General features: G+C 40.9%; 1 protein-coding gene across 1 annotated transcript; it reads left to right on the top strand.

Annotated features, from left to right (window-relative positions):
- Nucleotides 1-720: 720 nt before the first annotated feature.
- Nucleotides 721-13,211, top strand: GFRA3 (GDNF family receptor alpha 3). Its single transcript, XM_012550632.3, has 8 exons — nt 721-910; nt 4,020-4,301; nt 5,592-5,678; nt 7,098-7,431; nt 8,216-8,322; nt 8,476-8,610; nt 9,915-10,039; nt 10,278-13,211. The coding sequence occupies exons 1-8, from the start codon at nt 841-843 to the stop codon at nt 10,377-10,379; spliced, it is 1,242 nt and encodes a 413-aa protein (XP_012406086.1). The 5' UTR covers nt 721-840; the 3' UTR covers nt 10,380-13,211.
- Nucleotides 13,212-13,423: the final 212 nt, after the last annotated feature.

The raw sequence follows: 13,423 nt of genomic DNA, 5'->3' as shown, positions 1-13,423 counted from the left end.
CCTCCATTTCTCGGGGCTCCAGTTTCCCCATCTGCAAAAAGCAATTAATAAAACAATCGTATAGCATCTCTTTATGATTGTTCTAAAGATAAAACTAGATAATAGATGTGAGAATGCTTTGGGAAAAAAGCGTTTTATGGTGGCTTGTTGAATTTATGTTGGTTTTGTTTGTGATATTTAAACTTTTTGTTTTGTTACATAATTTTTAGTGCTGATCTTGAATATTCTTTGGATGATTGGATTGATACAGGAGAATAAGGAAGTATTTCCCTTGCGCCCACTGAATGATTTCTGAACTCTATTCACCAGCAGGTTGCAGGAGGGGGCACCCAGATATCTGAGTCTCAGCAACCTCTCTCTAAGAGCAAGCAGATAGCTTCCTTCTTTGCCCCACTTCTTATCCCCACTCTCCAGTTCCATCAAGTTTCCTTAATTAGTACCTAAGGTATAGACATGGAACTAAAGGAGTGTCCCCCATCCACTCTCTCCCTGAGAGGAAGGGTCCCAAACCTGTTCATCTTGCATACTCTCGCCCCCAAGGAATTTATCTTCCCTATCCACTAGCTGCGTAGTCTCAGGATCCAACCCCTTTTCTGTGCAACGCTTGTATCAGTTCTTTTTTTTTTTCTACTTGGGAGTTTTTGAATGTGTGGCGGAGGTGGGGGGCTTAGTATGTAAGCGGGGCTTAGGGTGGGGATAGGGGCGGAGGCTAAGGCGGTGCCTAAGAGCAACTCTTGGAGCGGAAAGGGACTAGGCAGGACAGAGCAGGGCTGGGCAGGGTGCACCAGCGCTGAGAGGGGAGTGCCCGAGGAGTCAGACACACTAAGTCCGCGGAGCACTATGCCGCCGGCCGTTCTACCAGTTTTTTTTGCTTTGTTGCTCCAGTCCCTGCTTCCTCTACCCCAAGCTGGTGAGTATAGGTATGTTTAAATATATTGGTATATGTGTGTATGTCTGCATATACGTATATAAGTGTGAGTATCGAATGGAACACGCAACGGAGGCTCCTAGTCTGGGATATCTACTTAACGGAGTGTAACTGGCTAGTTTCTCTGTCCGGAGACATCTGTAGGAGTTGAAAAATAGGGATAAATGTTTGCCTGGGGCCCCAAGCCGCCCCAGACAATTTTGAAGGCTCTATCCAAAGCACCGAGTTGGGTTCGAATGAAGTTTACCTGAGAAACTTTGCCCAAGACGTTGGGTAGCAGGTGGTAAATCAGAGGACTTCCGGGAAAACTGGCTGGATACTTAGGCTATGTATCTGAATTAAGGCAAATTGAACGTTAAGGATGGCTTAGGTATCTGACCCAATATTCTGGTTACCTCTGTTTTTCTTCCTTTATTGGGGTGCAGATCTGAAAGCCTAAGTAGTGATATTCCGCCCTTTTCCCCAGCCTCCCTCAATCTGAAGTCTTTCCCTCCAAGCATTCCCACATCCCTGAGCACTGAAGGGTTTGCCCATTCTGAGGTTTGATTCTTTTATGCCTTGTAAGAAATGGGAAAGCAAAAAGCAGCTTAATTGAAAGGAATTTAGATTAGAACTGGAGAAGAATTTGTCAGGTCAAGGTTGTTTCAAATCTGGAACCTGCTGGGATTTTTTTTTTTTTCTTTTAAACACGTGGAAGGAGGATATAACCACTGCCATTTCCAGTTTCATTTAAGGTACAGAAATACCTAAATGGAATTTGGGAGATGAAATAACTCACATTTATGTGGTATAGCACTTTCAGGTTTGTAGAGTGCTTTTTCTCACAACAACCCTGTTAGGTAGTTAATGAAAATATTGTAACCTTCATCTTATAGATGAAGAAGCAGGCTTGGGGAGTTCACCCATGGTGTCACAATAAGAAACTATCACAGATGCCATTCAAACTTAGCTAAGTACAGAGGTAACATAGCTGACCCAATTTTGGTATGGAATATTGCCTGCCCATTGCAAACTTTGAGTAACGGAATGATGCTTGACTGTGCCTAGCATTGTGACTTATACATCACAACAACTTAAACATTTCTTTAGTGAGTGAGCATTTTACAACTCTGGCCATTAATGTAACTTCCCTCCTCACCTCCATCCACACCCACACCCACCCCCCATCCCCGGAAAAGACAAACTGAACAGATAATTCCAAGAGATACTGAAGTCCATTGTAATCCTGGTAAACTGTTCCTGTTTCCGAATCTCCTTGCTCTCAAAAACCTGGTCAGTTTTTTGACTAGCAGAGACTGCCAACAATTTCTCTTAGAATTGGACTGAAGCATTAGTCCACAAGGTGGTACTTCAAGACATTGCCTTTGATGGAGGCAGAAACAGAAGAAATTCAGGAAATACTGGCCACTAAGCCAAACTTTGACACCATTTAGCAGTTTCAGGGAATGGCCATTGTTGCATTAATATGCTTGCCCAGACAATTTTCCAGTGCTCCAAATGGTTTGAATGACCATCTTATAATTAAGAGAAAATGTGAAATCATTTCCCTATCAAGGGAAATCAAAGCAGGGTTGGAGAATAGGTTCAATTTTTCCCCCTCAAGTTAACACTTTTATTTTGTAAAGATTCTTTCTTGATATTCTCTCTCTGTCTCTGTCTCTCTTTCTTTCTCCCTCCCTCCCTCCCTCTGTCTCTAGCATTGTCACCTCCCCTTGACTCCCCCTTCTCCCAGTAGAGCCTTCTTTTGTAACAAGTGCAGTCAAGTAAAACAAAAAATACACATTGGCCATATCTTAAAAAATGTATGCTTTGTTTTGTGCCTTTGGTTCACCTTTTCTTTGCCAAGAAGTGGGAGACATAATTAACCATCATTCCTGTGGGGGAAAATGATTAGTCATTGCAGTGATCACAGTTCTGAAATCTTTCAGTACTGTTTTCTTTTACATATTGTGGTCATTATGTAAATTGCTCTCCTGCTTCTGCTTGTTTCATTCTACATCAGTTCATTCAGTCATTCTCAGGTTTCTCTGAATTCCTCATATTTATCATTTTTTACAGCAAAATAACATTTTATTACATTCACATTTCATGGTTTGTTTGGCTATCCCCTAATTGATGGACACTGATTTTGTTTCCTGTTTACTGCTAAAAATGCATCTATAAATTTTTTCTATCAATGGAACCATACCCTCTATCTTTGATTTTCTTATATAGCTACTAGTGATATCACAGAATGAAAGGCAATGTATGGTTGAGTCCGTCCAATTATTTTCCTAATTAGTTGAACCAATTCTTAGTTCTACTAACAATGTATTAGTATGTACAAGCACACAGGATCCACTAATGTTAGAGATCTCTTAATATCACAGGCTTGAGAATGTTCACTAAGTTGGAGAAAGACAGTTTAGGATAGTTGAAAGAACCCTGAAGTGAGGAAGGTATTGAGATAGTATGAAAGTCTCAGTAAATATAGTCTGGGTTATCCCATGTTAAGACCACCCAGGCAAGGCAATTCTTTTGGATTCTTTCCTCTCCTTCCAGCTGTGGAAATAGATTCCTTAGTCCAATGGAGTGGAAAAGTAGGGAAAGGAGTTAATGGAATTTATCACTCTAATCTAAGTATACTTTATGGAGTATCAGAACTGTACTTAGCACCCTATCTCTGGTACTTAGCCTTTCATTTTGGGGGCTGGAGACACCAATCTGTGTACCCTTTAGAGACTTAGGGTTTTCTTCCTGTCCTTCATGTTTGTAATATTGCCAACCATAACCCAAGCATGCCCTTGCTAAGGCTTACACTCTCCGTGATGAATGGCAGTACCCCTAGACTTAGTTAAGATATTCTTTTCTCTGTGTTTCCTCCATGACAGGGACTCTCTCATGGTGCTGGTTTCATTGTTGATTCAGGCCCTCTTCTGCTTAGCTTGTGGTATCTGCAGAATCTCTACCTCTGGCCTCTTTTTAATCTCCCTTTCTTCATAATTGCCATTTTTATATTACCTACAACACTCCCCACATTCCTTCCTGTTGGTTGTCTTTGCTCTGCTCCCTACCTCTTATCAGCTGTCACTTGGCATATCTCTCCATGCAGGAGATCTCCCAACCATGGATAGCATGTCTACCGGCACCTGCATCAATGCCAAAACACTGTGCCTAGAAGACTTCACTTGTAGTACCTCCTTCCTCTTTTTGGAAACGTGCTTTCCTTTTACGGTCTCAGCAACTCAAAAGCCTGAAAACCAGGAAGACTGCCTGAAGGCAGCACAACAGCTTCAGAATAACTCTCTTAGCACCTGCAGATGCCTATGGCGCATGAAGAATCAGGACAACTGCCTGGCTATCTACTGGACCATCCATTCTCCTTATGGCTTTGGTGAGTCCCTTGTGAAGATAGAAACGAGGACTGCTTTTAGAGCCTTTTCCCTGTTTCTGCAGGATTACAAAGGGTGTGGTAGACCATGATGGCCAAAGAGGCCTGCACTATGTGGAATTATTTAGGGGTTTGGAAAGAAGGGCTTTAATTATTCTTATGGGTCTCTTTTCCTATTTCCTCTGACCCTAGAAAATCGCTTTGGTGAATTAAATGCCTTCTGTCTACTGTATTTGACCCAATGGTTCTTGAAGTGGTTCCCATCCTAGACTACATCCAAACTCTTCAGAAGACAATACATACTCCCTCAGACTGACCTTGAAATTATGCACAGTATCAGAAAGTGCAGAATGATGTGGGACAGATTGAGTTCCCAAACATCATCAAAGGCCCCAGGGAGTTTGGCACTGCTGTTGATAGACAGGGTATTCATTAACCAGGAAGGTAAAAGACATAGATAAGACAAAGGAGAAAGCTGTTTAGCAGAAAAGCAAAAATGGAGCCTCTCCTTCTTGTTTTGGGGGACTCTTCTCCCTTGATTCCTTTCAATCATTCCATTTTTGGGGAAGGATATACTCCCAAAGATCAGTTTTGGTACTAGATACTTTTTTCCCCCTCTCTCTTTCCCACTTGCTCATTGAAGCAGGGCAGAGTGTCCCAACCATTTCTCTCCTGATACCCATTGCTTTCTCTCCTGACTTGGCCCTTCTTTGCCAGATCCTGAAATCACATTCCCAGAGCCCTTCTGGGTCATACCCAAGTATCTTGTATTAATTTTATAGATCAAAAGGCATAGATTTACAAATGGAAGGAAACTTACACACATAGACATATAATTGTAAGGTAAACAGTCTGTTTTTAGATTCTAGTACCTTCTCTCTATTGTTTTTCCTAGAAAACTTTCGTCTTACTTCTCCTCCGAAGTCAGATCCCATTTCTTCTTCCTTACCATGAAACATGTTAGTTTCCTTCCTAGAAGATGTGTCTGGTTGAAGGACAAACTGTTTCTTCTCTCATAGAAAACAGTGTCCTTTTTCCTATTGCTTTTCTCCATTGAAAAATATTGAGTCTCCTGGTTCTCCTGAGCAAGTCACATAAATATTCCCTGGCCAGAGAACCCAGCCAGTCCCTTTCTTTTCATTTTCTGCCTGCAGTCTCCCTTACATCAGGTAGGATTCTGTGTTTATCTCTTTTGAGAATCTGTGGCTTGTGCTATCATCTGTCTCCTCATTTCATATCCCTCTTTGTGGTAGTTGACTACAGTTCTCTGATGTTTTCACTTCTTTTTTCTAGGTCACTATGATTTGGGAGGCTCACCATATAAAGAAATTGTGATCAACAAACCCTGGAAATTTAATCATCTGGACTTGTTGGAGTCAGGTCTGTGGAATAGACATAGGATGGGAAGATGGAAGTTTGAGCTTGGGTATCAGAGGAAGGGGGAGAATCCTTATTCTTGAATTATAGGATAAAGAATTCTATAGCCAAGGGAGAGCAAAGGGCTACTTGTATGGGTCAGGATGGTAGATGAAAGTGTTGTTTGTCCTGGTCAAAGTGCAATGACAAAAAAACAACAATTGTTAAGGAAGACAGACTAAACCATATGGCCATCAGATCCACATGGTTTAGGGAAGCAAGGGTATGGTATGTGTGACATTAGATTCCAAATTAATGAAATAATTAACCCTCGTCCTAGGTATACTGGAAAATGCTCTATATTCCTGAAGACTTGAAAAGGTTTTCAAATATTCTGAAGATGGGAAAAAGCTAACAAAAATATATAAATCCATGCCTGTATAGGTCTAGAGCTAGAAGAGATTTTAGAAAACATCTGGTCCATAATGAGGAAATATGTTTTCATGATTGCACATATATAACTTATATCAGGTTGCTTGCCATCTTGGATGGGAGAATAAGAAAGAAGGAGAAAAAAATTTGAAATTCAAAATCTTATAAAAATGAAAGCTGATAAATTCTATGTACTAAATAATATAAATAAATGAAATACTATTTACAAAAAAAAGTCTCATGTGCCCCCTCACATTTTACAGGTGAAAAATTGAGGTCTAGGGTCATACAGGTAGTAAGTAGCAGATATATGAATTTGAACACAGATTCTCTGATTTAAGAGCTAGTATTCATTCACACTAAACCACATTGTCTTCTATATTGGAAAATAATAGAGACAATCTGGTGCTAACAGAAAGATTTGGGATCAGGAAATCTGGGCAGGAATCTTAGCTCTGTCCTTTGGTAAATTACCTAATTCTCTCTAAATTACCTAACTCTCTCGCCTCAGTTTCTCCATCCATAAACTAAAGGTTCTGGACTAGTTGATGTCTGAAGTCAATTCCATCTCTAAATCTATGACCAGGAGGTATGTTTTATAGAAATAGAAGTTTGGATTTTGGGATTTTTATCCAAAAATCCAAAACTTTTGGACCATCTTGAGTCCTCAGAGGAGCGTGGAAAGAGCTAGCACCTGCATTTATGCTCATATCTCTAAGCAAACAGTAGGAAAGGTTATGGGTAGGTTTGAATTTCAGACTTTGGATGATTTTTAGGGAAGGCTAGAGGATTTGCTGGGGATCAGGGTTCCAGGTAAAGAGAGAGAGAGTGTGTGTGTGTGTGTCTAGGTTCCAGATGCTGTTAGGATGCTGGACTCTGGATGGGATGTAGAGAAGAGAGTTAAGGGCTATATTTAGGAGAAGAGAAGAGGAGGGTGCTGGGTGGTTGGCAGCCCATTTCCAGCTTCCTGGTACAGGAGAATAGTAGGGGGTTGCTGCCCTTCTCTCCTAGGCTCCGTGTCCCAAAGCAGCCCTGATCTCTGCCTGAAGTCCACCACTCTGTGCACCTTGAATGACAAATGTAACAAGTTGCGCCTGGCCTATGGGGAAGTCTGCTCAGTGGCTCGATGTCAACCCCTAAAGTGTCAGCAGGAGCTCCGTGTCTTCTTTGAGCAGGTAGCAGACCACTATGCCCAAGCACTCCTATTCTGCCCTTGTGATGATGGGGATGATGCCTGTGGAGCACGACGGCGCAACACCTTTGCCCCTAGCTGTGCGTCTCCAACCAGAGACCCCCACAACTGCCTGATGCTTTGGAATATGTGCCTTCAAGACTTGCTTTGCAGGTGGGTCTGGCCTTATGGGACGAGAGGAGAATCTCTCCCTCTCCTCCCAAGAAATGGAAGCATTTTCATCTATCATTGGGATCTGCCCAGAGGGGAAGTATATTAGCAGGTGGATCCCCGTGGTCCTATGCATAGTGGTGGGTTACATGATTTTGGTAGATTTTCTGTGGCAAACTTTTGATCTTGATCTGGCTTTCCTGTCTCTTATCTCAGAGAACAGAACTAACAAAGAGGTGTTAGAAAGGGAAATATGTAAGCAAACCAATTACAGTACACTCACTCCAAAGACAAATAAAATGATTTTAAAAAAATTAATAGTGCCTGCTGCAGCCTCTCTGTTGCACTGGATAATGGTCATATATCCTTTCTTTACTATTCTTATAGGGTAACACTATTGGTATTATCCTGCCTACTTACTCCTAATATTATATTCTAAGGGGTTTCCCCCCATACCTGGCAAAAAATTCTGGCCTTTTCAGGCTATTGTGACGGAGAATAACACATAAATTTGGCATAGATCCCTAAATTCCAAGAGGTCCTTATGAGAATTTGAAGAATTAGGTGCCTTCCACCCTTTTCCTAGGTTCCTGACTTTAGCCTTCTCCTTCCCCTTCCTCTCACATTGCTGTTTCCTTCCTTAAAGTGATGCTTGATTCTACAAATTCAGTTCTCAATAAAACTAGGGATGAGAGAAGGTTTGTTTTTTTTTTTTTTTAATTTTTCAGTCCTAAGTCCCCACTTTTTCCTAGATCTTCTCAATTCCCAAACTTTCCCTTTTTTCCAGATCTCGCCTGGCTGATTTTCAGATGCACTGCATTCACATGGACCCTCTGGTGACTTGTGTGGGGACCCAGCTCCACCGGTGCCTAAAGGCATATATGGGGTTGATTGGTAAGACCAAGAATGGTTACCTAGAGGGGAACCAGTTGGGAAATACTGTATGGCAAGATATGTGAGACCAAGGATAAGGTGGCATTAAGCCAGATGGAGGGAGGTCTAGTATTGGAGGAAGCTCTAATGGTGGCCATCACTTTTTTTGCACAGGTACTGTTATGACCCCCAATTACATCAGCAACCTCAGTACTGAGGTTGCTGTGGGCTGTTCCTGCCGGGGCAGTGGTAACCAACTGGAAGAGTGCAAGCACATACAGGATTCCTTTTCCAGAAATCCCTGCCTTAGTGAGTTGTGTGTGTTTATATGTGTGTGTCTGTGTTTTGTGGGGAAAGAAACCATAGTGTATATATATATATATATATATATATATATATATATATATGTCTTTTTCTTACTCACTGTTTGATCCTAGGCTACTTGAAAATGAGAATATCAGAATTAGAAGGAACCATAGGTTCCCATTAACCGTTTGTCAGTGTTTACATAAACTTCTCATTTTGCAGAGACAGAAGCTAGAACCCAGAGAAGAAAAACAGAACACACAGACTTTTTAAATTCAAAAATTTTATTGTTTTCTTTTGTTTTTATATCAATATCATTTCAACTGTATTCCCCCTCTCCTCCAGTGTGTCATACTTGAGAACAAAGACTAAAAAAAAATTGGAAGAAAAAAAGTAGAGCAAAATTAACATATCCACTCAAGTTGGTACTAGAGACAATCTTCTGTACTCATGGTTCCCCACCTCTGTAATGAGGGGATAATGGGTCATTTTTCTCAACTCTTCCAGGGGAACCAATCTTGGTAATTGTAATTACATAATATTCAGTTTCACTTTAATATTTTTCTTTACATTTCAACAAAGACTTATTAAGTGCCTATTACATGCAAGGCAGTGTGAATATAAGCACAAGAATAGAACAGATGAAGACTTCAAAGAGTTTTCATTCTTGAGGGAAAGTAATATGATGAGGATTACCCAGGAATAAGTAGTATAACTAAGATTTAAACTCAAATTTTCTGGCCCTAAATCCAGTGATTTTCTTTTTTCTTTTTTTTAGGTTTTGCTATTCGTTATTTATTTATTTTAATTAAATAACTTTTTATTGACAGAACCCATGCCAGGGTAATTTTTAACAACATTATCCCTTGCACTCACTTCTGTTCCGATTTTTCCCCTCTCTCCCTCCATCCCCTCCCCTAGATGGCAAGCAGTCCTATATATGTTAAATATGTTGCAGTAATCCAGTGATTTTCCATATCATTGCCCCCCCCCCTCCATTCAGATGTCCCTTAAAGGCTTCATCTTTATCCCTAGTGGCTAAGGGAGACCCCTTTCTCAAATGCAAACCCATCTTTTTACACTAATGCTACAATCAAAAGCCCTGGGTCCAAAATCTGATTTTGATCTCTAATATTATGGGATGTTGGGCAAATCCCTCACGTCTTGGCTTTCAGTTTCCTGGTAATAAACTGAGATCATTAGACTAGATTTCTTCCATGTTCCATTATAGGTCTAGAGTTATGACCCTATAGTATAATCCCCCTTTCTCCTTCTCAGATCTCTCTGTCTTCCTTCCTATTCTCTAGCAAAGGCTATTAAAACTCAGATGCAGTTCTACCACCAACGGCTTTCCAAAAGCTCTCCCCCTGCCATCTCTCAGGAGACTTTTCAAGACCTGGGGAATCCCTCCTATTCTGTGGATGTAAACCAGGTACAGAGCTCTTCTTTTTATTTTGGCATCTTCTCCAGATCATTCCCCTAGAGAAGGTGTTGTCCCTTTGAGTTTTCTGATACTTAGAAAGGAGATAGCTTTATGTCTTAGAAGCCTCTTGTAGGGGCTAAGGGATGCCTGATGGGAGATAAATGGAAAAGGGTTGGAGAGGGGTAAGAAGTCAAGAGACAGAACCTTCCTCACTGACCCCAGCCTCTCCATCTTCTTTTCTTCTCAGAATAACAGTCTGGCTGGAAGACTGCAACCCTGGGTCTCCATCATCTCCTTGGGTTTCCTGACCTTAGTTCTGCTTCCACTCCCTGTTCTTGGTCACTTATAATAAATAGTACTTTGCTTATGGTCCCTCTCCCGCCTTGCATATCATCTCCTTGAGAGTCCCAGCCAGGGCTGTTTTAAGAATGCAGAAGGGAAAACCTGGAGGGGCAGAAAAAAAGATTGTACCTTGCCTGCCCCAGACCTTCATTTAAAAATAATTACTAGAAGAGGTCTGAAAAGAAAGAAAAATCTGTCATATAGCATGGAGAAAAAAAAATGGAAAATAAGAACTGGTACTGTCTTTTGAGGCTGTTCTTTCCATAGCAGAAAAGGAGTTCTATGATTATTCCTCCAAGGTGTACCCTTCATAGTGGTCCTGTGTTCTAGATGAGGCAACACTCAGGGATTGGAGGGAACAGAAGATGGAATATTAAACTTTATAGAATGAGCTCAATTGAATGAGGCTAGCTTGGGCTGTCAGTCTCTTCCACCCCGGGTTATTTGCCTCTAGGGATTGTGGATTGAATGAGTTTCTCTGATTGCCTAGCAGTGGGAATTAGCCTATGAATTAAATCAAATTCTCTCTACTTTCCCTAGTCTAAAGCCTTTTCCCCCAAGAGCTATTCTCCCTCCACTCTTACAATTTTTAAAATTTAATCATGGAACAAAGATGTAGTAAATGCCTACTATGTGCAACATTGGTTATTCTCTTAAAACCCAGTGAAATAATTTGCCAATTTTGTGTCTCTAGCCAAGCAGAATGGTTAATATCTCCCATTCCTCTTTCTTAGTAAAATAAAATAAAATAAAATTCCCACATCTTGTCCAATCCTTAGCCTCTAATCTGAATGACAAAAGAGGCATTCTGGACAGTAGTTCTAGAGCAGGCACCCAGATCTTTTTTAGGTTCTTGAGTGGGTCCCCCTATGCCCTTTTCTGATATGCTAATTCCACCCCAATTCCCCTTCCTTCAGTTACATCATCATTAAACATTTCAGTTTAAAACTTGGTTCTTTTCATATTTTTTTGTTCCATGTTACATTTAAACAGAGCACTATTTCCTTAATTATTTGAAAAACTGGATCTCCTCTTTTATTGCTCCTCATGCCCACTTAAGCTGTCCTTCTACCTCTGTACCTTTTTTTTTTTTTTAAACAATGAACCTCTCATGCCCATATGAGGAAGGCTCAGACATTTCTGGTCTTGTTAGCACTGCAACCAGTTCTGGGAGACTTCTCTCTCTCCTTGGAATCTGCTGCCCAGCTCCTCACTCCCAGCACACACTTCTAGCCATTCACCTTGTTGAACTTTCAGACCTCAGTCCTTAAGCAGGTCTGGCTTCTTCCCCTTTCAGAGTGCAGAATGAGGAGAAAAAACACATATAAGAAAGAGAATGTTTATGGAATGTACCACATAAGTACAAAGTAGAGCTTTTAGTGAGGGGAGTAAAAAATTCTCCTTCCTTGAATATCTCAAAGTGAGCTTTGAGTAGAACTTTAAAGAGGGTGAAGGGCAGTTTGGCCTAAAGAATCTGGGAGGATATTCACTTGGGAAGGATACCCAGTAAAAAAGCCCAGAGAGAGGCAAGATCAGGAAGCCTTCCTGTCTCTATCTAGCATTCCAACCCTCACAGAAAATCAGATTCCAGAGAATTTTAGGGCTGCAAGAGACTTCAGGGACCATCTATCCACCTCATTTTCCAGATGATGAAATTTTCCAGAGTAAGAAAATCGCCTAAGCCTAATTATGATAGAACTGGATCTAGTTCCTTGAGTCCAGTTTTCTAATTATTATACTGCTCCCCTCAATACCACCTCCCACTGTTGACTGCCCTCTCTATATGCTCCAGGGGTCTCCTGTTCAACCCCACTAACTCCTGTCTCCTTTCAACTCCTCCACTTCCATCTCCCTCACTCTCAGTGCCCAGTCTCCATTTGCTGTAGCTCTCTCCATTAGCCCTGGGCCAGAGGAGCAGAACAGTCACAGCTAAGTGCTTGAATTAGACTAATAGACGACTGCTCATTCCTGCTCTTATGTGGTACAAAATTCCTGGTAAACAAACTAGCAGCTCCCACCTCCTGGGCTGGGAGCCAAGAGCTGTGGTAGGGAAATGAAGCGTCAAGATTTCATCTCTGAGGGTCCCACCGAGTCAGATCTGTGTTATTATGACCATTAGGCTGGCTAATAAATAAGGAAGAATAGAAGGGAAAACAAAGAGGGAGGAGAAAGAATAAGGAGATATAAGTCAATAATCAACATGTTGAAGGAAGAAAAGAGATAAGGCCTTTTACCAGTAGTGGGCATCTATCTCAGGGAGAACAAAGACATAAGGAAAGAGCTCATATATACCCAAATGTTTGTAATGGCATTTCCCCACCCTCCTTTGCAATAGCTAAAAAAGAAAAGGAGAGGAAAGGGGGGAAAAGTTTAGAAACGCAGAGGATACCAATCAATGAGGGAATAGCAGAACAAATTTGGAATGTGAACATAAGAGAAGACGATTGCTCTATCAAAATGACAAATTGTGGGATTCAGAGAAAATTAGAAAGACTTGTAAAATGATAAATAGAGAAATAAAACCACAGTCAAAAGAATAATATATATACTGACCAGTAATAAGGATAACCATGCTAAAAAGATAATTCAAATGAACATCACTCAACAAGCATTTTTGAAGTATTAGGAGGGGGAGCAAACACTCTTCAAATACAAAGACAAAAATGCCCTCAGAGACCTTCCACCAGGTCTTTAATGACTAAGTCAATACAAGAGAATAGGCAATGAAGCATTGCTTTTCTTCTTTTTGTAAAGAGGGAGTATAGAATGATGCAAACCCAGTCAGTGTGTTGGTTTTCTTTGTAATAAGGCAGAGTTCAGAGAATCATAGGAAAGATTATTTAAAATGAGCAAGATGTGTGTGTGTGTGTTTTAAGAAAAAATTGTCACCCTGGATATTAAGCAACCAGTCCCAAATGGGCTGGTACATGCCTGAGTTGCTGCCCCAGGGCCCAGGCAGAGGCAAATGAACAAATCAGTAAAAGAAACAATTAGCACCAGTCTCCAGATCTAAGGATTCCCAAAGCTCCATTTTGCACAATAAATTATATT

The sequence above is a fragment of the Sarcophilus harrisii genome, chromosome 2, assembly GCF_902635505.1.
Source record: "Sarcophilus harrisii chromosome 2, mSarHar1.11, whole genome shotgun sequence".
NCBI classification, from domain to species: Eukaryota; Metazoa; Chordata; class Mammalia; order Dasyuromorphia; family Dasyuridae; genus Sarcophilus; species Sarcophilus harrisii.
Note: the sequence above shows the minus strand (reverse complement) of the source record. Positions and strands in the feature narration are given on the sequence as shown.

Coding starts and splice junctions, on each gene's coding strand:
- GFRA3 (XM_012550632.3), top strand. CDS start 841: ATGCCGCCGGCCGTTCTACCAGTTTTTTTTGCTTTGTTGCTCCAGTCC. Junction 5,679..7,097: donor TCTGGACTTGTTGGAGTCAG/GTCTGTGGAATA, acceptor CTTCTCTCCTAG/GCTCCGTGTCCCAAAGCAGC. Junction 7,432..8,215: donor CTTCAAGACTTGCTTTGCAG/GTGGGTCTGGCC, acceptor CCTTTTTTCCAG/ATCTCGCCTGGCTGATTTTC.